The sequence below is a fragment of the Mercenaria mercenaria genome, chromosome 5 (assembly GCF_021730395.1).
Source record: "Mercenaria mercenaria strain notata chromosome 5, MADL_Memer_1, whole genome shotgun sequence".
Taxonomy (NCBI): Eukaryota; Metazoa; Mollusca; class Bivalvia; order Venerida; family Veneridae; genus Mercenaria; species Mercenaria mercenaria.
In genome coordinates this window covers 6,225,551-6,250,039 of record NC_069365.1, presented here as the reverse complement: position 1 = coordinate 6,250,039, position 24,489 = coordinate 6,225,551, and the positions used below count along the sequence as shown (strand labels likewise).

At 34.4% G+C, this 24,489-nt stretch overlaps 1 protein-coding gene across 10 annotated transcripts in view; it reads right to left on the bottom strand.

Annotated features, from left to right (window-relative positions):
- Window positions 1–566: 566 nt before the first annotated feature.
- LOC123556349 (uncharacterized) overlaps window positions 567–24,489 on the bottom strand; it is a 60,448-nt gene continuing 36,525 nt past the window's right edge. For all 10 annotated transcript variants that reach the window (XM_045346992.2, XM_045346988.2, XM_053542572.1 and 7 more), the window contains exons 3-4: window positions 9,461–9,914; window positions 567–7,023 (exon numbers count right to left, since the gene is read on the bottom strand). In XM_045346992.2, coding sequence (XP_045202927.2) covers window positions 6,851–7,023; window positions 9,461–9,914 — 627 coding nt within the window. In that variant the 3' untranslated portion in view covers window positions 567–6,850. The remainder of the gene's footprint in view (window positions 7,024–9,460; window positions 9,915–24,489) is intronic.

Here is a 24,489-nt window from a genome sequence, read left to right as displayed (position 1 = left end):
ATATTTGATGTACATTGATATAGACATAAAAATTGCCAAACTTTTCAACATTCAAGTGCATTTGAAGAATAGTGAGAGCTATTCTGTTCACTCTGGTGTTGGTGTCGCCTTTATTGACATCCTCACCTTGGATAAGTTTTGCATGTAAGTTCATATCTTAGCAACCAATATATGTGTTAGATTATTAAAACTTTACATAAGGCTTTTGTGTCATCTAACCTTTTGAAATAAAATTAATCTTGACTGAGTTTAATATAAAATATGATTCGTTTTCAACCTAGAATATTTGGTAAAAATTTTGGCATGTCCCTAAAAAACAAGGTGTATTTCAGAAACTACATGCATTTGATTAACAATTTACATAGTGCTTCCGGTCATCAAACCTCGGGAAGTAACCAATATATGGTTTTGTAAGTCTTGCCCAGTCATGGTCCTTGTTAAACTTAAAAGTTGTTGAATAGTCGAGCGCAAGGCTTTTGGGCAGTAATTGTTATTAAAATCGTTATCGGACTTTATCCGTGGCCAGAACAGGCATTTTTATCAATTAAATGCGAAGTGAACACGAATTAACACGATTTTTTGTAATTATTTTACTAGATGAAAATATAGTAGAAAATAATAAGACCAAAACTGTAAATACAAATATAATCATTAAGGATATAGTAAGAAACTTAACGTATATAACAGAATGACTATATGCAACGTGATAGAACTTTTCACCTGTAAAAAAGATGAAGAATACTAAATACTTCGCAATTATTAAGAATAGACAGGTTTTTTTTTTTCCTTTCTAAAAAGAATGTTAAACGAAAGTTGAACTGCTCCTTTCTTGCCCTCCCACACATCCACATACGCGTACACATTTGAATTTGACTTGATATCTTACATCCTTGTCGTTGAAAATGAAAATATCTATGACTTCAAAAATAGAACAGTAAAGGAATAAAGCGACACCATTGCAAAACGTTATTTTGAAGATCTTTTAAATGTTACTATCAATGTACTTTTCTAAACACGTGTGCAGTTTCATAAACCAACCATTTGTATAATAAAAACTTTGAAAAATATTAAGAACGTTAAGAATTTCAATTGTTATACGTATGCAATTCTATACTTTGTTCTATTTTGTTCCTTTTATAATACATGAACATAAAACAGTAAAGGTGGAAATAATTTAATAAATGTGTCGCGTGCACTTGTTTCATAGCGGAAATTATGATATCAATCAACCGAAGGGAAAGTAGAGTTTGACATTATTTTTCAAGTGTACGCTCGCTCTCATTCTCAAGTGCAATCTTTAAGTCATGAGAAATGTATTATTTAGATGACCTGATAAATATTTTATGTACTTGATGGTGATTTTTGTTGGTTTTAAAATCATAGTAACACAATTGTGGTCATCTTAGATTTGGAGATGTTATACTGTATATATATAATATCATTACATACCTAAAATTATTTTCCATTGAGTTTCAGTGGACCGCGATCGTGCAATATTTTTCCATATTAACATGGAACGCTTTCATTTCGGACGTGGAATGTTTTCTTATGGCGTCCACGCGCACGTTGCGACAACAACTTGACGTCATTTTCGCGGAAAATATTAATGCGCGTCAATATGATTTGTTTATTACATTTTCGGAGAAATTCTTTTCGTATTTTTTCTGTCCTTCGTCACAAAACGATAATTTAGACTTAGATTAATTATTTGATACTGTCTATGTAATAAAAAGGTTACCAACTTTGTATGTGGATATATGCACTCGTTCTTTCGCGGTATTATTGCCCTCCTAAAGTCGCGCAATATTACTGCTGCAGAACTCGTGCATATATCCACATACAAAGTTAATAACCTATAAATATTCGCTGTTTAATTATAATATACTTCCTTTTCTTGGTGATAAAAACAATTAAGATAAATCTTGGTTATAAAAAGCGACATTTACAAATAATTAGAAACGTGGAGCAAGCGCTAACAGACGTTTTCCTGTGGAAACTTTTAACTCTCGGTATCTTTTATAATTATCAAGTTGTTTACCAAATAGTATGGAATTTAGCATAATGCGGTTATGAACTGTATGGTCATGTGGTGCCTATGCAAATCGATGACTAAAAACGACTAACATGTTTTTTTTTCGAAATTCGATTTAATAAATCCTCCACATGTAAATATGACAGGCCTTGGATCTACGAGTCATAATATTGTGAAAACTTATGTACATTAATATTATAATGCTGACTCGCGCATTGTAAATGTTGCACAGACCGCGATTCATAGATGTCCGGTTTCGTGCAATACAGTTACAATAACACTTTATTAAAAAAAAAAAAAATAAACGTAGCGTAAGTGCATCGAATGTATTATAAACAAGACAGTTTCCCAGAAGCACCCCCTACCGAAAGGGGCATTCGTCATATTTGTTACAAAATAGGAACGATAATTTTATACTGAAATTTAACTGAAAAACCTGCATATTCTCTAAATAGCCTACCAACAAAAAGTCAAATTTCATGAAAACAGTTCGCGTACTTTGAAAGTTAACAAAGAATCTTTTGTTTGTAAATGATCGGTGGACAGGTAGACAGACGGACAGACAGGCATAAAATCATCTGTTTATCTTATATGTAGTTCTCCATACATGTTTCATGTTTAATGAAATTATCTCTTGTACGTTTAAAGTTATAACAGAATCCTGAAAAAGGACAGACTGATGGACAAGTGAAGGAAAAATACAGAATATAGAATAATGTGCATATTTTCTACAATAGGATCTACATATTTAAGAAATTTCTTGAAATTATCTCTTGTACTTTTTAATGTATAGCAAAATCAACCTTTTTCATGTTTTCGACTATTTCAAGTATTGTTTTGCCGTAGCTATCACATTTGTTCACATAGCAACAAAATAAAAGAATGTGTACATTCTTCATATTACAACCTATCCATGTATTATTTACGTTTTAAGATGACAGAATTCGCCATTACTGACTGAGAGGACAGAAAGATGCATGAACGGACGGACAAAGAAAGAAAATAAAATCATAAGCATCTTCTCTGTTTAACAAAATTTATGGTTTAAAAATATTTTATAATACATGTATAACTAATTTACATCATAAATACATCTCAATAGCATTGCATAATCAATAGTAAGGTATGTGTAAGGAGGACAATCACTGCCAAAATTATATATGCCTTATCACATTTGAACTTTTACTGACAAGGATGATTATGCTTTGTTTGAAATAATGAAATGTTTCTCCTTGTTTCGTAATGCTTCTTCCTTTTAGCCAATCAACTGTTCATTTTGTTACTTGGTGTATCATCCGTCAAATCATTTTACATCTTCATTGTGCATACCATTCGTCAAATCTTTTATTAATACGTTCAGCTGCATTTATTATTCTGTTCAAGGTTATGATAAATACATCTTTTATATCGCTTTGATCTATTTAATATCGCCGTGTAATCTATGACAGATCGTTCAGACAGACTGGGCATTAGACAAGTTAGCAAGCAGGAAGGATAACGAATCAAGCATAATTCAAAGTTTCATTTTTATAGCAAGGGGCGCTTGTATTCTTATAACTATGGAACTCATCAGCAGCCTCTTCATAGTGTTTTAACTCGTCAAATACAAATCACTATCCGATAGCTGCATTCAATAGTTTCTGTTTCTCTTATTTAAAAAAATAAACTATTTGTTCTGTGAATTTACCTGTTGGTGACGTCTGGAATCAGGGCTTGCTAGGGAGGAGGGGAAGGGGCTGATAGAATGGGCCCAGAATACTGGTTTAAGAATGGGGCTCTATGGGCTGGTCTTGTGGGGGTATGACTGGAGCCTGGTTTTGGTGGGGATTGCGGCGGAGTTTGACTAGGTAGCTGCTTTAAGGCGGATGAGGGGATTGTTCACAGCGAGGCTAGGTGGTGAATGATGGTTTGGGTGGGGTGAAATTATTTTTGTGGGTTTGTAGGGGCCTGATATTTGTACTTTTTACGGAGCACTGGTTTCGTTTGGGTTGATTGGGGATTTGGCTAGATGGGGAATCGTGAGTTGGTTATTGGGAGGGGACTTTGAAAAATGTTTGGTGGGGATCGGAGCTTGTTGAGGAGGGGGCTTGGGGGCCTCTTGATGCGTGTTTGGTTAGTTAGGGAAGATATATCGATTGTTTAGGGAGAGGGCTTGGTGTTGTTTGAAGAGTCGGCAGCTGGTAATCGGGGATTTGGGGCTGGCTGTGTGGTCGGGGGGCTAGTTACATTGTTCGGGGTTGTTTTTCTTTTGTAATGGGACGGTTTTTATGAAACTGATTTTGGGGACGCATGTCGGTGGGAGACTGACGGTAGGGGTATAGGGGATATTTTGGGGGTTGGTTTGGCGGGGATAGTTGTGGTGGGATGCTGCCTGGCAGGGGCTGGGTTATGGGGGCGGAGTGCTATTGGGGAGGGCTGGTTATGCAGGGGCATGTTTCTTTGTTGTATCATTTAACAAATTAAAACTGCACTATTTGATTACTGCACAGAACAAATTGTTTAAAAATATTAAATGTACATCAACAACAAGTTAATTCACAGAAATGTTTTTGTATCAAGATAACAAATTAATAAATGTACACCACAAACTTATAAACACACAGAACAAATCGTTCTATCTACATAACAAATTAAACAAGAGCTTGTAGAACACGAAATGCCCCCTTGATGTATTCAGTAATTGCACAAGGAACAGAAATTATTTGCTCATTGTAAACAAAAGGTCTACTGTTCTGGTTCAATGTGGCCTTGACCTTTGACCTATTACTTCGAAATCAACATGGGTCATCTGCTGGTCATGATCAACCTCCAATTAAGTTTCGTGATCCTAGGCCCAATCGTTCTTAAGTTATCGTCCAGAAAGGGTTTAACTTTCCGGGTCAATGTGACCCTGACCTTTAGCCTACTGACCTCAAAATCTATAGGGGTCATTTACTGGTTATGACCAAACTCCCTATTAAGTTCCGTGATCCTAGGCCGAAGCGTTCTCAAGTAATCTCCTGAAAATGGTTTAACTGTTCCGGGTCACTGTAACCTTGACCTACTGACCTCAAAATCAATAGGGGTCATCTGCTGGTCATGATTAACCTCTCTATCAACTTTCATGATCCTTGGCCAAAGCGTTCTTGAGTTATCGTCCGGAAACCGTTTAACTGTTCCTTGCCAATGTGACCTTGAACTTTGACCTTCTGACCTAAAATCAATAGGGGTCACCTGCTGGTGATGATCAACCTTCCTATTAACTTTCATGATCCTAGGCCAAAGCATTTTTGAGGTATCATCCGGAAACCGTTTAATTGTTCCGGGTCACTGTGACCTTGATCTTTGACTTACTGACCTCGAAATCAATAGGGGTCGTCTGCTGGTCATGAACAACCTCCCTATCAACTTTCATGATCCTAGTCCCAAGCGTTCTTGAGTTACCATCCGGGAACCGTTTAACTGTTCCGGGTCACTGTGACCTTGACCTTTGACATACTGATCTCAAAATCAATAGGGCTGTGAGTTATCACCCGGAAACGGATTGGTCTACATACCGACCGACAAACCGACATCTGCAAAACAGTATACCCCTCCTTCTTCGAAGTGGGGTATGAAAATGTACAGCACATACTAATAAACGCACAGAACAAATTGTTGTATCGATAGTAAAATATCTACAAATAACCAACACAAACTAATAAATGCACACAAAATTTTTGTGTCGACATAACAAAGGAATAAATGTGCATCGCAAAAAAAGCACATTATATATTTTTATTTTTACGAAATACCATATAGAGGCATCTGCGGCATTCCATAGTTGTCAGCATTACAAGTACATGCACGGCCTGATGTAATAATGAAATATGCTTTCTATGTGCTTACATGTGACAATCTGCAATCAATTCTAATGTCCGTTCTAATTGCTCACTTTAAATAATATTGTACTGTTCAAATACAGTTCCTTTGCGAACGGTCTGTCATAGACTGAACATTGGTAAATAGATTAATAAATAATAATACAGAAAACAGACTCGTGCACAATGCAGGCTCGAATATAGAATATTATGAGGAGTTGACAAGGGGTTAAGAACTAAAGAGAAACAAGAAGGCATATGATATGTTCTATGGTTAATATTAAGCCTCACGCAGATCTAAGAAGATATTATTTCAATTTTAAAATGAAACTGGAAGAATAATCAATAAGCAGTTTATTGACTGAAAGGAAGCATTGCTATGCATGAAGAACTCATTATTTATTCCACAGAAAGTATATTCCTAGTAATAAAAATCTTGAAAAATCATAATACAAGTTTGGCAGCAAGTCTACAAGAGTTATAAATTGTTTGAAACAAAAGTCCCTTGCAATTTTAAAGTTACCGCAGAATCCACTTTCTGTCATATTTATGGATAAGCCGTTGGCATAGCTACCACACTTTTTGCCAAAGCTACTAAATAACTATCCGCTCATATTTTCTATAATGTCATCTACCTATGTATGAAGTTTTATGTATGTTTCAAGTTATTTCAAGATCAGACTTTGTAAGTTTGTATGACTTGCAGACTAACTGTTGTATGACGACGGACTGACTGATGGACGGACAGGGGCAAACCATAAATCTCCTCCTGTGAAAGACCAGTAGAGGGCTAATAATGCGTGTCATTTAAGATTGCTTAGTCAGCTGGGCATGAACCTATGCTACGATCCGTTTCGGTTTATATGCATGTTTTGTCTGCTCAGTCCGTAAAATGATATAATGGACGTCATTGCCATGTAAATAAAGCACCGATACTTGAAGAAATTTAGCAACTCGTAAATTAGGTAATCGACAGCTACTATCCTATAACAATGCCGTCGTTATCGAGGTATATCGGGTTATCCGGTAACTGGTCATAATTCAGAGTCCACTCCATAACAAGACTGTTGTATTCCATTTTCTTATCCTTTATACTTTCTCCAGTAGAATGTAAACCATCTTCAAACCAGTTGAAAGTAAACCCTCGCTGGTCTGTAAGTATATAAAAAATATTGAAGTAATTTTGGTGAGTTATTACTTACAACTATTTTACAAACACGTGGTCATGGTGCGGGGGAGTTTAACGTCGCACTGACAAAATTACAGGTCATATGGCAACTTCCCAGTTTTTGATGGTGGAGGAAGACCCCAGGTGCTCCTTTGTGCATTTTTTCATCAAGGGCTTACTATTTGAAAAAATAATGTCAAAGCAAACTTTAATGTAACGTAAAGAGCATCTAAATTAAAATTATACTGAGATTTGATAAACATAAATATATTTAGGCAAAAACACAGTTAGCATATTGCCCAACTTTATAGCGCTGCCTTACAGGGATATCACGCCGCAGACATCTGACATTATTCCCCACAATCATTATCCTAAAACCGGGCTACTGAGGCGGTAAAGAAAACTCTTGTAAGATGCAAACGGACAGAATACACTTTAATATTCTTCTAACTTAACTTGTCTTGTCTTGTCTTGACTTGTCTTGTTCTAAGAAGAACCTCGGACTGACGGACAGTTCCTAGAGTGAGATGGACATATATAACTATGAATACGCTAGAATTACTCAGTGGTTCTGAATATTGCCCACTATTACTTTAGAAGACAACTAAGAACTTTATGCTGACTACTACAGTATTTAATTTATACATATTTTCAATAGAAAATATATTAGATTGTAATATATTTAAAGACTTTTATTTTAGAAACCAGGAAGTATTTATATTATAGTATTTTTGTATATATGTTGCCGTATTGAAATCAACGATAAACGTAAGTAATATAGGACGGACTCAGTTCTGATTTAATGGTCAAGGCTGAGCCCTGTTTCACTGGACTGGGAGGCACAGTACCTAACTGACTGATACACACTTGAGTTGCAGTATACTAAAGTGGTCAACAGAGGATCTCAGCATTTTACATTGGCGGGCAGCATGGTGGTACTAGTAAACATGTACTAACTCAACATCTCGATAATTTACACAATAGGTTATAAACATCTGGGCCCGTATTCATAAAGAATCTTAGATAGAAATATCTCTTAGAAGTCAACATTTTCTAACTTTTTCTCATTTTTGGCTTGATATGTGTCTTAGAAACACTTTTGCCTAAGAATTGTACTAAGAACAAAATTTGGCTTAGAAATTATCTTAAGTAGGTGATTTTTCTCTTAAAATTTAAGATAGGTGGCCATTTATCTTAACTTTTAAGAATTATCTTAGAAAAGTAAAAATAGAATGGACGCCAATGACCGCAATTAACAGTTTTTCATAAATTGCATATTTACTGTATAGACTTATTAGAATATTGAGCTTAATTTAACTTGTTACAGGCTTTCCTAATTTCTTATTAAATATAGACATAAAAATGAAACTAAGAAAAAATTATTCTTATACTTTTTTCGCTAAGATTTTTCTAAGTCGTTTTATGAATAAGAACTTAAGAATATCTCTTAACTAAGTCTAAAAAATTAAGATAAGAAATATCTTAGAGGTGATTCTAAGATTCTTTATGAATACGGGCCCTGGTTAAAGAATTACTACACAAAACTAAGCCAGTGCTTATACAATGACGACCAACTGGCTTTTATGAACAGAATTTTTCTACACAGGTTTTACGTGAAGTACAAAAGGGGTTAATTTTCTAGAAAACATTTCTGTCCAGAAACAAAATATATATGTATGTACAAGGATAACAAATTTCTTCTAATCTTTTCATTTAGCAGTGCACCACATTGAAAACTGGGTGACTTTCTTGTACCATGATTTCATGCAGTGGGTACACTGTTGTCCTAAAAATATACCTTTCGGTCGTCATATTAACAAATAAACGTTTAAGCTGAGAGAAATTGCAATGACACAACGATGTTACAATAACTGACATTTCTAAAGTTGTGAATATTTCCACATCGTGATATTTGTAATAAGATAATGTAGCACTTCTGTTTCAAGTCAGGAAACAATCCTGATTTGTTTCAGAGGGCATGACCTTTGACCTAAATTTATTCAAATCTAAAGCCGACACATGCTTGAACTAGAATAAAATCTACTTTTTTAAACTTTAAGTTAGTTGCCCGCAAGTAAATCCTTGCGGAGTCCGACCTCTTAAATAGTGTATATGCGTTCTGGTAGAACGTGTTACAAATGAAATGGAAAATTGGCATATAAAAAGTTCTTAGACAAAACATTTATAACAAGAAATAAGAACAGACAACAGAAAAGCTGTTACCAAGGTGACAGGTGCATCATCTAGATGTTTGGTAATTCCAGAAGGCGATATTCGTACGAGAAAATTTATAAAAAGTTCAGACTTTCTGTAATTATGTCCTGTTACAAGGTTGTAAAAATACGACGCATCTCAAATTTCACATATTAAGTTTTATCACTTTACATCACCCTCTTGAAAAATGTAAAAATAATATCATACCTGGAAAATTTGGATATAACGTAAACTCTTTATTGCTTTGAGTATAATACAAATACTCCATCTCCCACATAGAATCTGCCTTCCCTTTTCTTTCAAGTTCTTTATACCATTTGACAGCAATATGGTTTTCAATAAATGGAATAACATCAATATTTTGTCTTGTTACTTCCTTGAACCAAGCTAGAAATTGCAGCCAATTTCGACTCTTTGGGGAAAACCCAGAAGTACCTAAAGTTGGATAAAGGAACACTTTGTGTTCTAAAGGTACTTTTAGACAACACTTTCCATCACTATGTTTCATACTGCTGCCCTGTAAGGAAAACCCGTATATATCCCGTCTGTTGCCGTACTTTTGATGTACAAGTTTCAAATAACTATAGAAGTGTGGAGACACTGTTAAATCGTCTTCTAATATCACAGCAATTTCTGATGATTTCGATGCAGGGGACCATGTCTGCAATGAAAGTAAGGGAATATAAAGTCTAAATGAATGCGTGAACAACAGGGTGAATCCTTGTTTTATTGTATCTCTTTATTCTAGAAATAGTATAATTACTATCCTTGTCAACAAATATTACGTTTTGCTTTGATGCAGCCAACAATTTAATAACATGTACTAATGGTTGACAACGACCGGTGTGGCTGAGACAGCGCATACTGCAAGAATCGGTCACAGATGGCAATATGTTTCAGTATGATCAACAGTGAAAAAGAAAACAATCCGAACTTCCTACACTAGCCGATACTTTTCAGTGCACGTATGACCCTTTGTAACATGTATCGTATCATTTGCCAGATACATTATGTTAGCTTTGCGGTCTTTGATAATTTAATCATACTCAAACTAGTATAGTTCGTCACTGTGTAGTAATCTGTATGGAATCCTGTTGGGGCCATTTATAATGTCGCCGTCGCGTTTGTGGGGTCGACACACGACAACGCGAAGTGACATAGCAACATTACGAAGTGACACCCGACAATCGCAAACGACGGCGACAATCCCAAATGACAATGTCGCGATATCCACTTTGAAATGTAGCCTTTCAAAAGCACGATATATCGCGATGTCACTTCGCGTTGTCGAGCGTCGTATCGCACTGTCGCTATATCACTTCGTAATGTCGCGATGTCACTTCGCGTTGTCGTGTTTCGATCCTGCAAACGCGACGGCGACATTATCAAACGATATGCGATAATCTCAAACGACGCTCGACAACACGAAGCGACATTTTCTTAATGTCGTATCGTATGTCGCGGGTTTGGGTGAGTGTCGACGCGCGACAATTCCATACGATACACGACACGCGAAGTGACACTCGACAATACGAAGCGACACTTTCATAATGTCGTATCGCATTGTCGTGCGTCGACCGGTGTTCACTTGAATAAATACCGGCTAATCTTGGTCGCATTTTTTCGAAAAATTCATCAATTTCATTTTATTATTAAAAGCGTTAAAAGTAAGGTATCAAAGTGAAATTTCTTTTAATAAAGAAGGTACTGACTTGTCCTTTGCAACAAGGTATCATTTATTAAAATCGGACATCAGGTTATGAAGATATGGCTTCTCAGACAAGGACCACCCCTCTATTTAATATATGTACATAGTATGCATATTTTCACGAAAACTGATACATTTTGAGACGGTCCTCCGACGAAACCGTCGGCGGTAAAATTATACAAGTTACATATCCGCTTAGACAATGTTTGAATTTAATATATAAAAGTTATTACATTAAAATATCTTGTGTTTGGAACATTCTACAATTATTTGAAGTTAATGAAAAACACGGACATTTTCCGTACGGAAAAGTACGGAAATATTTTACCTTTTCACCGGTAGACGGGCGACATGCGATACGACATTATGAAAATGTTGCTTCGTATTGTCGAGTGTCACTTCGCGTGTCGTGTATCGTTTGGAATTGTCGCGCGTTGACCCTCACCCAAACCCGCGATACGCGACATACGATACGACATTAGGAAAATGTCGCTTCGTGTTGTCGAGCGTCGTATGAGATTATCGCATGTCGTTTGATAATGTCGCCGTCGCGTTTGCAGGGTCGACACACGACCACGCGAAGTGACATCGCGACATTACGAAGTGACATAGTGACAATGCGATATGACGCTCGACAACGCGAAGTGACATCGCGATATATCGTGCTTTTGAAAGGCGACATTTCAAAGTGGATATCGCGGCATTGTCGTTTGCGATTGTCGGGTGTCACTTCGTAATGTCGCTATGTCACTTCGCGTTGTCGTGTGTCGGCCCCACAAACGCGACGGCGACATTATAAATGGCCCCTACAGGATTCCGTAAATCTGAGACTACACAAACATTTAGAAACTTCCTGGTAAAAAGTGTAAGTAGATGTAATTACACATGTATAAGAACGTTAAATCGTTACAAACAGCGCCATCTCATTGAATCGTTTGATAACTCAGACAGTATACGTATGTAAATAGCGCACATGAGATACAAACTAAACATGTAAGTCCATGGTTCGAATCCCTGTCTCCATGTTTTTTTTTAATATTTGTTTTGGAATTTTTTTTGGTTATGTGTTCGAGACGGCCTACGATAAACCGTTGCTGCTGAATGGTGGTGGGGGGAATGGATGGGAAATATTCGCACCGTTGCAAACAAATACAGCATGGAAGATTTTCCTGTAGGCCAAATTCAAGAGATTATTCTGCCTAACAGATTGTGAAAATGACATTAAGAATTGTTCAGAGCCAGATGCAACAAGTGAAATTAGGCTGTAGGGATGTTTTTCATTATCTAAAATAAAACTGAGATGTCATAAATAAATATTTACTGAGTAGGGAGAAAATAAAATGTAATGTAATCTCGTAATAAACTGAAAACAAAAATGAGCCGCGCCATGAGAAAACCAACATAGTGGGTTTGCGACCAGCATAGATCCAGACCAGCCTGCGCATCCGCGCAGTCTGGTCAGGATCCATGCTGTTCGCTTTTAAAGCCTATTGGAATTGGAGAAACTGTTAGCGAACAGCATGGAGCCTGACCAGACTGCGCGGATGCGCAGGCTGGTCTGGATCCATGCTGGTCGCAAACCCACTATGTTGGTTTTCTCATGGCACGGCTCAAAAGTACTGAATAAGATTGAAAGTATTTAAAATGAGTATAGTCATCACGACCTGATTCAAACTTGTTTTGTATAGATCTGAAATCTGATCATTTTACACAATGAGCTATCCATTTATTTTCCAGGTTAATAGATACTGTATATTGCATAAAAAATATGACAGTCGGTTCGAAAATATGTTTACCCATTCAAAATAAACTCTTCTGAGGGTCAAGCTCAGAGGTCAGTGACGAACACTTTGTAACTTAAGACAGAGAGAGAGACTAAAATGCTGATACAATGATATGAAATGTATATGAAATAATATTTCACACAGTGCAAGTAACGCAGGCGTGAAAGGTGGTTATTTTTGTTCCGAAATACACCGAACTGTGACTGGTTGACCAAAAATAGTTAAAGTATATATAATTCAACGTCAATTAGTGAGGCGTGACTTATCCGCTATCCTCGGTGTTTACCGCAATATTGTTATGAGCTAAAATTGCTCATACGAGCTAATATGAGCTAATAGAGAGTTTGAGATTTCAACCTTCGCCTTCCCCTTCAACGTCTCTCATATATATTTGGGGTAAAACGTCAATAATATGCGTGTATTTTATTTATATCAGACGTTGCTACTAAAGTTTTCCATGTAATTTCAAGTAAGCCTAAGACTTCGTTTTATTACTATGTGAAATAAAAAGCTTAGTTTCAGGATTTCTGCTTATTAAGTTATTCGATTATCCATATGTATAACTGGACTAAATTTGATGTGAAACACTATCAATAAGTATAAGAATATTGAAGTTTTGTTTGGCTAATGATTTTAACTAAATACATTGAATTGAACCTGGAAGTATTAAGTTATCAACTATTTTTGAGAAACTTTGAGATTTTGTTCAAACTTTAACTTCTACGGCATATTTGTGTCCTCAGGCGGTATTGATTATACAAGATGGGCATTTTTGTCGTAAGAAGTGAAGTTTTGAACGTCCGAAGATGTGATATCACGGAAGTCAAAACTTCAGTCTTTGTACATCTACTCTGTCCACATACACGGCATCAAAGACTGAAATCAGGGTGGAGGCACATGGCATGACAGTCATTTTACTTGAAAAATGAATGATAACGCGCGATTATCATTTGGTGGAACATTTTATTTTAACTTCCAAATAAAATCAATCCGTTTCTGCCGGACAACTGTGTTTTAATTATAAACAAAATGGTCCTAGTAAGACGGCATTTTTTTGAAGTATTAGACAATTTTAGATCTATGATATCATGATGCGAGAGGTTTCCTGTTAGCCGTATGGGATAGCTCCATTCTTTACATTTGGCATTTGGGTCAATGCCCCTTTGATTCTTACATTTTACAAAGAAAATCGGTCTTGAAACTCGGTGTGACTACCCCCCTCCCCCTCCCCCTGAATGGGTGACCCCGCCGGTGTCCCGCTAACCAAAATTCTTTGATCTGCACATGCTTTACTTATGAAATAGTATATTCAAACAAATACGTGTATATGCCCACATGTTATTTTGTGCGACAATTTTCGTCTCCACCTAGCAGTTCTTGACTGTTTCGCTAGACACATGGTGACTTGGCACGATTATATTGTGCTGTCTGAGAGTTTCGCATTATACAGGGTCAAACTGAGGGTCATGATGCCAAAACGTATGGTATCACGAGAGTATCTTACATTTGCTTCTAATCGATTGTTAAATGTATTCATAAATTTTGTATATTGGCTCATGTTATCAACATATCTTTTAAAAGGTTAGATTTTCAACAGGAATAGTCTACAAGTAAAACGCGTTTTCTAAAGAATTCGATGTACAAAGTACCAATTCAAAGTTAAAAACAACTTTAAGAAAAACTATGAAATACTAGTCAACAGCCTTTTGTGTTTGCTTTATATGTCATATATTTAACTTCAAAGTATATCGAGAAATGCCTTTGTTGTAGTTAATGTCTCATGTTTTTGTTTAAAAAATATTTTCTGTAATATCTTTCAAGAACACCATCAGCAATAGAATACGTTGATATGGTTATCATTTTTATTTCCTCTCATGTATGATTTACAATCATGTATTGTATACTGACATTTTATATACATATATTATTTTTTTTTTTTTTTTTTTTTTTTGTTTTTGTAATCGGACTAATATCCATGCGATGATTATGTTAATTGTAATGTTTTTATTTATTTTTCATTTCTAAAGCCTCTTGTAAAAGTCCTGCACTTTCGGACAATTGATATCAAAATGCACGAGAAAAACGATCATAATTACAGATAAATTGAATGGGCGGATTAAAAGAAGTAAGATCCATTCTAAAGTTTGAAATCTCAAGGAATTTTAACCGAACTTCAACTTTATACGTTAACTTCGCAAGAGACGTTGAACAACAACAACAATTACTTTTATTTAAGTCAGGTCACATAGTGTAACAGTATGACTGAATAAAGTAAATAAAGTGTGGGTTTTTGTTAGCAATAATACAATAAGATAATTTTCTGTAATGAACATGGGGACAGTTATTTTTTCATCAACAAAGCACATTGTTAATGTTTACAGATAGATGGAATTATCTTGCAAATAAATACATCCTAATCGTCTTAAAATTACAGATAATTACAGATGTCAAAAAAGTTAAGTTAAGAGAAAGGTAAAAAAAAAAATAAATAAGTGCCAGTCTCACTAAAATACAGGTATACACAGCAATATTGAATACACATGCGCAGGCAGGATTTAATGGACCATGCCAAAATACGGTCAGTTATCGTGGGAAAAAAATCTACAACCGTACTACGATAGTACCTTTGCACGAAAATCTCGCTTACTGCGGGTTTTATGAATGACATTTTCGATAGTGATTAAAATAGAACAAAAAGTGTGTCAAGTGTTTCTGTGAACATAATTTCAAAACAATATAGTAAAATTATAGCGAAACAAAAAAAAAGGGACTTTATTTCATGTGAATGATTTATGAAGTGAAAAATGCTAATTCTTTGAAGACGATACTCTTAATTTGGATTACATACACATGTTCGGGTGAGTTAAAAATAAATACACTTCCATTTTTCTATTCTATCTAACTTGCATTTTAAAATGTTGCATAATACAACGTACAAATAGTGCTATATTTCTAAGGAGATGTAAGTGTCCTGTTGAAAGCAAGTCCTTAAATTTCAAAGTATTCGGCCTCTTATAGTAATAAATTGGTATAAAATGTTTTCTTTGGATGCAAAAAAATGGGCATACAAAGAGGTAGTGAAACTCATCGCCAACTTCATTCAGACTGCACAAATTACATTTACGGGCTTCATATGGGAGGTTTGAGTTACGCCACCGTCCCGTTTCTACAGGGAACCTATGATTTCCCGTCCTAAAATGAAAAATTGAGTAACGGAGGTTGTCTGGCAGTATATTTAAATATGGTTCAAATTTAATTTCACTTTTAAATAATCTATAGTTAATACCTTTCGAAGAATTTGCAAGTTGCCCGTGCCATTTCTGAATAAACTGGTCAATAAGTGTTCTTTTAACACTTTTTTCCGTATGAGTCAAATTTATTGTTCCTTGGTGCGTCCAAATATACGTTTTACCAGTTTGATTTAAAATATTTTTGATACAATTTAACCATTTGTAGTTAATAGTAGAATTTAGCATATTTTCATAACATATTCGAGAAATTTTATCGGAACTACCTGTCAATAGTTTGCACCAGAAGCCAATCATTCTTGTTTTGACAATAATCTCGAGTGGATACCGACCCAACTCCCCGTACAACATATAGAGTGGCGTGCTCTTTTTACTTTTTGTAATTTTCCTAAGAAAATCATTATGAATTTTTTCGATCAAATCCAGATTTTCAAAACCCCAAATTTCGCAGTTATATGTAAGGATTGGTAAAATTGTTTGGTCAAAAAGCTTCAACTGAATGTCTAGTGGCAAATCCAAGTTATAAATTCTAGTGTAAAGGATGTGCATGGCTTTATTTGCCTGGCTTGCAATCAATTTTCGAGCATTTAGAAAACTGCCAGATGACGAAAACAAAGTACCCAGGTATTTGTACTCTTTAACCGTTTCTACAAGTTTACCGTTGATAAAGAATTTATATTTGCCTGGTTTATTAGTTCCGAAAACAATTATTTTGTTTTTTTTCATGTTTATGGTCATTTTCCACTGGTCACAGTAATCGTTAAAATCATTAAGTAGACTTTGAAATGTATCTTGATTTTCACTAATTATTACAGTGTCATCTGCGTATAACAACACAAACAATTTTAAATAAGATATTATATTGTCATCAATTTTCTCAATATCAATACCCTGGTTTTTTGAAGCTAAATAGTCTTCCAGATCATTAAGATAGATAGAAAATAAGATAGGGGAAAGATTTTCCCCTTGTCTGACCCCGCAGAAGCTTTTGAAAAATGGAGAAATGTTGTTATTGACAGATACACATGACTTAATATCTTGATACATATTATAAATGATCTGAAAAAGTTTACCATTAATGCCAGTCTTAAGTAGTTTTCCCCAGAGACCTACCCGCCATATGTTATCAAAGGCAACTGAAAAATCAATATAAGAGCAGAACAACCTTTTCTTTTGTGCTTTAACTTTATCAATTAAAAATTTTAATGTAAAAACATGATCAGCTGTTGAATATTTTGACCTAAAGCCTGCCTGATTTTCGTTGAGGATTTTATTTCTTAACAAAAAGTTATTAATTCGTTCATTAAGTATAGCAGTAAAGAGTTTACCTAAACAACTTAGTAAAGTTATTGGCCTATAATTTACTGGATCCCGGGGGGACCCTTTCTTCTTATATATTGGGATAATAGTACCAATTAACCAACTATCTGGTAAAATACCTGAGTCAAAGATCTTATTAAAAAAGTCGCAATAGATAGGGATCATAAACTCCTTAGTACTTTTAATGTATTCGTTATATATGTAATCTTGGGGGGACGCGGCTTTCGAATTATTACTTTTATTTATCATCTTTTTAATTTCTTCGATCGAGATTCTACAGTTCAAATCCTCGTTGTTTTGTAAACGAACATTTAACATATCAAAATTCTCGGTGTCTTCGTATATATTTTCGGCGTTTACTTTTTTAAAATGATCGTAGAATGTTTGAATATCGGGCGTATTTTCGGCTGTAGAGGAAGAATTTAATTTGTGCAGGACTTTCCAAAAATCTTTAGGCCGTTTAGAGTGCATCTCTCTTAATTTACGTTCGTTTCGCGTTCTGTGTTTATGAATATACGTGTTTAGCGTTTGTTTATATGTCTTACTGGCACGGTTCAATTCACACTTATATTGATCGTTTTTATGAATGAAATACTTTCTCCGCGCGATATGATATCTCCGTCTCGCCTTTTTACACTGAGGCCCAAACCATGGTTTATGATAAGACGTATTTTGATCGTTGTAAGAATGTTGCGGAAATTCGTTTCGTTTGAAAGTTTTAATCGCTGAATCATTAAATAGTTTTCCGATGCTATTCGCAATTTCATTTATTTCATTTTTCGTAGGGTTAATAGTAAGATCCCATAATTTTACATTTATTTCGTGTAACTCGTCTTGATTCAAATTTGCAATAAAAGCATCATTTTTGTCGTTTTCCCATTTTGGGGGTTTAAGGAGAGGACCGTTCTTAATGGCAGATCTTTGCGTGACTTCACGGTTCGCCGAAACCGGGATGCTCAAGGTTAAGTTTAGGGCGGAGTGACCATCGGAGAATAAGTGATCTACATCAATAATTTGAAAATCTGAGATAAAATTAAAACTGTGACAGGAAAATAACACGTAGTCTATAACAGAAGTTTCCCTAAAAGTACATTTGCCGATTGACCGGTCTTCGCCAATTCTACCGTTTGCAATAAAAAGGGGAAGGCGAAGGTTGAAATCTCAAACTCTCTAATATATTGAAAATTTCTTTATTGAATATTAATAAGAGACGAGAGCACAGTCCCCACAGATTCGTAAAATGATTAGATCTACACAGGTCGGCGGTAAGAAGTATTTTGGACGAGAAAATATAATTCAACATTTTGAACGTAACTAGTCAAAATTGAAATATGTTGTAAGTACTAATGTACTGTACTTATCATGTGTCGCTTTCGGATCAACATTAATAAGAAAATATATGCGTAGGTCCCCGTAGTTTGCTAGCTATAGCGATGTTCACCAAGCGATGTTTCATGCATTACCAAATTTAATGAAACATTCAGTACACTCTAGAAGTTTTATTAACTACACTGCTTAAAATCACAAACTTTCAAGAATTCATCGAAGCAACCAACTTTTCATTCTATTTATCATTGATTTCAATGAAACGGTGGAAATTTCAAATTCTGTATATTCTTTCAACATAATACAGGATTACATAATTTTGATAAACATTCATTTGAGTGAATAATCTGAAAAGAAAATGTCGATGGTCTTAATACTTGAATTTTACAGATGATGGTGAAATACATAGATGATCTTACATAAGTGAGTTTTTTACCGAATTTATTCAACATTTTAATTAATATAATAAAATGCGAGGCACGTGACGAGCATTTTATCTTTAAAGAAATAAGGCAAGTGTTTCTTCCTCGTTCTATTAATTAACAAAATGTTTATTATAAATCATAACGTTTTAGCAAACCAGGCCAGAGTTTTCACGAATTTCAGTCCAGTCATGTCTTCGTGGCTTTAACCTGTTTAGTTTATAGGAAAACAGTACTACATTTGTACTATGGACTATGCACTTTTTATAAAATCTTGTGACGTTATTAAAATGCACTTAAATAAAACTATGTTTATCCCAGTAAAGGTGCATGTCGTACAAGAATTCAGATATAGTTCCATTATAGAAAATGCCTGGTTATTACTAGCTTGGGGCAAGGTAGTTCTGATCATTGGCAAATTTTCCACGATAAAAAGTATATAGCAACCTAGCTTGGGATTGTGTTTTGGGCACTTGATTCAATGTCAACATCACTATTGCAAAAAACATTTTTTTAAATGTGTCATCTTAATGAATTTATATTAGAGTGAAATCTTGCCTACAGGTAGCTTAAAGAACAGAACAGAACAGAACATACCTTTATTAACTCAAAAAAACCATTACAGTTATATGAGTATACAATGCGATACAATTACACAGATTCACATGACATGGTGATTGTTGTGTGTACATTGGGAAAAAAAAGGTTTACATATAGCATGGTACAATTTGGAAAAAGAAAATAAGACACATTAAGTAACAATCAATTGCTCAAAGTAACTGAGTGAAAAAATTGAATGCTTACAGAAGGAAACTATGTAGTAAGAACAGAGAGAGGGAGAGGGGGAAATGTTGTAAAAATGTAATCACCAATTATATAGCCTATGTTGAAACTCATTATGACTTGACCGATTAATAGTTTTGATATACACTTTACTGTGGGTAATTTTTGAAATAGACTATAAATATTCTATTTATATACTATAATACAGGTATCATTGGAAGTTTATGACCTACTAAATAGCTTTGTAGAACATGTGCGTTTGTTTTTGTTTTAATGTCACAATGTGCAGTTATGTAATAGTAATTCTTTGGATTTTAATATAACCAAATGGACTTTATTCGTTAGTCTATGATTAGGTAAGTCTACTCTTATGTATATAAGCAAGAACTTGTTGGATTATAATGTGTCTTATATTCTTACTGACATAATATAGAAGAATAAAAACATTTTAAAAAAAAGACGTATAAGACAGGTGTTTTGCTGACAATTTCGAAATATGTGTATCAGCAATTAAGTCGTCAAAAGTGCATCGAGAGTGCTCAGCAATTTCCTGCATTTTTTTCTTTTCTTAACAATCAACCTTGATGAAAATATTATAGATTACAATAATAAGACACTAGAAAGATACATAATAGATATTATCTATTTCTAACCAGAGTAAGTAAAACTTTTACAAATTTACAGAGTTGTGATAGTTGATGTTTGGAATTTGTTGTAAGAAGCTCTTTGTATTTAAGGACATTTGGCCTAGTATAATAATACTTTTTTTAAATATTTTTTTTCTTTCATCTGCAAAAAAGGGACACTTTAGAAGATAATGAAATTCATCTGCTACATCCAACATAGTGCATAGAAAACAAGTTCTTTGTTCAAAATGAATATTATCCCATCTACCAGTTTCACAAGGGAAAAAGTGATTTCCAGTCCTAAATCTAAGGAGATAATTGTATTCAGACTTTTTGAGAGAGAGCAAGTATGGTTCTAACATTATTCCTTCTTTGAAACTTGAATAATTTAATCCTTTAGTTGAATTTGGCAGGGAAGCGTGCCATGATTGTAAATTTTGATCTATAAGAATTTGTTTTACTTGGTTTTGCAGTGACTTTATTTGAATATCATTCTGATTTTCCCATAAATCTGGTCTTCCTATCTGAGTAAAAATCTGTCTTATACATTTTATCCATTTGGAATCAAAATTTGGCATTTGAAGCATATATTTGTAAATTTGATATGCTAATTTATTCTTATTTCCTGTTATTAGTCTATTCCAATAATTAATCATTCTATATTTAATTAGAATATGTAAAGGATAACGGCCTAGTTCTGCATAGAGACAATAAAGAGGTGTGGTTTTCCTGAGGTTAGTTATTTTTCTTAAAAAGTCTGTATGTAGTCTTTCAATGATATTGGTATCTTCATAGCCCCATATTTCAGATGAATAGAGTAGAATAGGCACTATTGTATGGTCAAAAAGTTTTAGCACTAGGTCTAGAGGTAAAGATAAATTATTTACTCTTTTATATAGCAGGAACATAGCCTTTCTTGCCTGCTGGGCCAAATGCTTTCTAGCTGTTAAAAAACTGCCAGACTTGGGAAAAAAGATTCCTAGGTATTTGTATGAGTTTACTATTTCTATTGGTGTGTTGTTGATGGTAAATACAAAATTGGCATCATTTCTTGAACCGAAGACCATCGCTTTAGTTTTGTTAATGTTGATTTTTAGTTTCCAAATTCTACAGTAATCTACAAAATCATTTAGGCATTCTTGCAGTTTTATAGGGTCATCGGACAATAAAATTGTGTCATCAGCATATAGTAAAATTAAAATTTTCAAAAAAGTATCAATTTCATTTTCTATGTCGATGAATTTAATTTCATTGTGTCCCTTAGATTCGAGATAGGTTTCAAGGTCATTTAAGAACAAAGAAAATAGTACAGGGGACAAATTTTCCCCTTGACGCACCCCACAGTTACATAAGAAAAATGGAGATTTGTTGTTATTTTGAGAGACACATGATTTAATGTTTGCGTACATATTCCTTATAACTCTGAAGAATTTCCCATTTATATTTGCTGCTTAAAATTTTTTCCACATTCCTACCCTCCATATTGAGTCGAAAGCCTGGCTAAAATCAATAAACAAGCAGAAAATCTTCTTTTTGTAATGTCTAAGTATCTCCACTATTGAGTTTAATGTAAAAATATGGTCAGATGTTGAGTAGTCTTTTCTGAAACCTGCTTGATTTTCTGACAAAGTATTGTTCTCTAGAAGAAATATGTTTAATCTTTCATTTAAAACCGAAGTAAAGAGTTTACTTATACAACTCAATAATGTGATTGGCCTGAAGTTTTCTGGGGATTTAGAATCACCTTTATTCTTATAAATAGGAATAATTATACCTTCAGACCATTTAGTTGGTAAAATTCCAGTTTCTAGGATTATGTTAAACAGTGATACATAGATTGGTAGCATCTTCTCTTTAGAGCTTTTAATGTATTCATTTAAGACCTCATCACTTCCTGTGGATTTACTATTTTTCAGTAGCCTAATGCATTTTTCAATTTCTTCCTTTGAGATCTTTGAGTTTAATATAGCGTTATTTATCTGTTAAGTCTATATCGTTTAATATCTCAGAGTCATCAGTGGTATGGTCTTCGTTATTATTTATATTCTTGAAAAAATCGTATAATTCGTCTAAGTTAGGCTGCTCAACTTTTTTATTTGTTGTATTAATTTTATTGATGTACCTCCAGTAATCTTTTGGGTGGTTTTTATTCATATTTCTCAACTTATTTTCATTGTCCATATTAAATTTATTAATATATTTATTCATTGTAGCTTTATACTTGTTACAGAAATTTTTATACACCAATCTATTATATTCAGATGGATATTTGTTATACTTTTTCTTTGCTTTGTTATATGCTTTTTTAGCAGCTTTGCATTCTGGTCCGAACCAAGGCTTATGTTTTTTATTTCTATTACTGTGAAATGTATTTTGACGCTGGAAACTCTTGTCAGCGCTTTCAACAAAACTATTTGAGAGCTTATTTGCGATTTCATCAATTCTGTTTTGGTCAACTTGATTTTTATTTGTATATAATTTTTCTAGTAATAATTCTATTTCTTGTATTTCAATATTTGCAACAAATTCCTCTGAATTTTGTTGTTTCCATTTAATCTTCCTACTACCGTTAGCATTACTTGGTTCTCTATTATTAGAATCGGATTTATGAAAACTTAATGAGAATTCTATTAGGGCATGGCCATCAGAAAATAGACTATCTACCTCAGTAATCTTCAAATCAACAAAATACAAATATCCACACATTGATAAAACACAATAATCAATAACTGATATATTTCTAAAGGTCATTCTACCCATGCGGTCATTCGTAGACCTACCATTCATTATAGCTAAATTGTTATTTTTAAGTAGATCAATAAATCTGTAACCATGATTATTCTTCTTTTTATCTTGTGAAACTCTCTTGATAGGCATTTTCAAAAATTCCATTTGTGACTTTTGATCAATAAAGCTTACAGTTTCGTGGTCTAAGTCAAAATAATCTGACAAAAAATAATCATTTTCTGTATAATCAGGAAGATCTGATGTTTGCGCATTAAAGTCTCCAGCAATATAAACATATCCATATGTACTACAAAAAGATGCAATTTCTGTTTCAAAAATATCAAATTCGTCTTCATTGTAGAATCTGGAACATAATGGTGGTACATATACAAAACCTAATATTATATCTTGATCTAAATCAGTCAATGTTTTCTTAATTTTCAACCACAAAATATAATCAGACTGACTTTCAACAAAATCGCAATATTTAGCGATGTCAGATTTTATAAAAGCGCCTATACCGCCCGATTTCCTTAGATATTTCTGTTTTCGAGGCTTATTAATAAATTCATAATTATTCATTTCTATTACATCGTGTTCATCAAGTTTTGTTTCGACCACTCCAAAAATATCATATTTATGTACTAATGAAGAAAACTTTGGATACATAGTTCGCCTTTTAAGGCCACAAACATTGAGTGCCGAAATATTGAACAGGTTATTGTTATTTATAGACATAATAGGATTATAGTCCGTTTCCGAATTATTCGACTGTGAAATTTTCCCACGGTTGTTTACAGTCGCGTTTGTGTAATGATTGTTTATTCCAAATGTTTGTACATTTCACCCGGTGTCCTACCGAGGATTAGAACTCACATCAGCGGGTCCTCCGCTGGCCCCGTTCGATTCCGTAGTGTGTATGTCAGGTGGTGTTTTTCCATGAATCACTACTTTGTTCCATGGCGTGGTTGGTTTTGCACTTAAGTTAATAGGTTGGCCGACTTGCTGAGAATTTGAAAACGTCTGAAGCCTGTGCATTTCTTCGCTGTACTGGTCAGTCTCATCGTTGTTTCGGCCTGTATCATCATCAGACGAGCTCGCTGAAGATTCGAACTCAGAGTTTTCCGACTCCATCAATACTTCGGACATGTTGCTGGTTGCCACATTTGTAGTATCTGTCGGGAGACTTACAGGTTTGCTGGCATCGACCCTCGACTGTTGCATAATTTCTCGCCAGTCCGGAAATTCATCCCGAATAATCTTTTTATTTACAATAAGTTTCGCGGGATAAC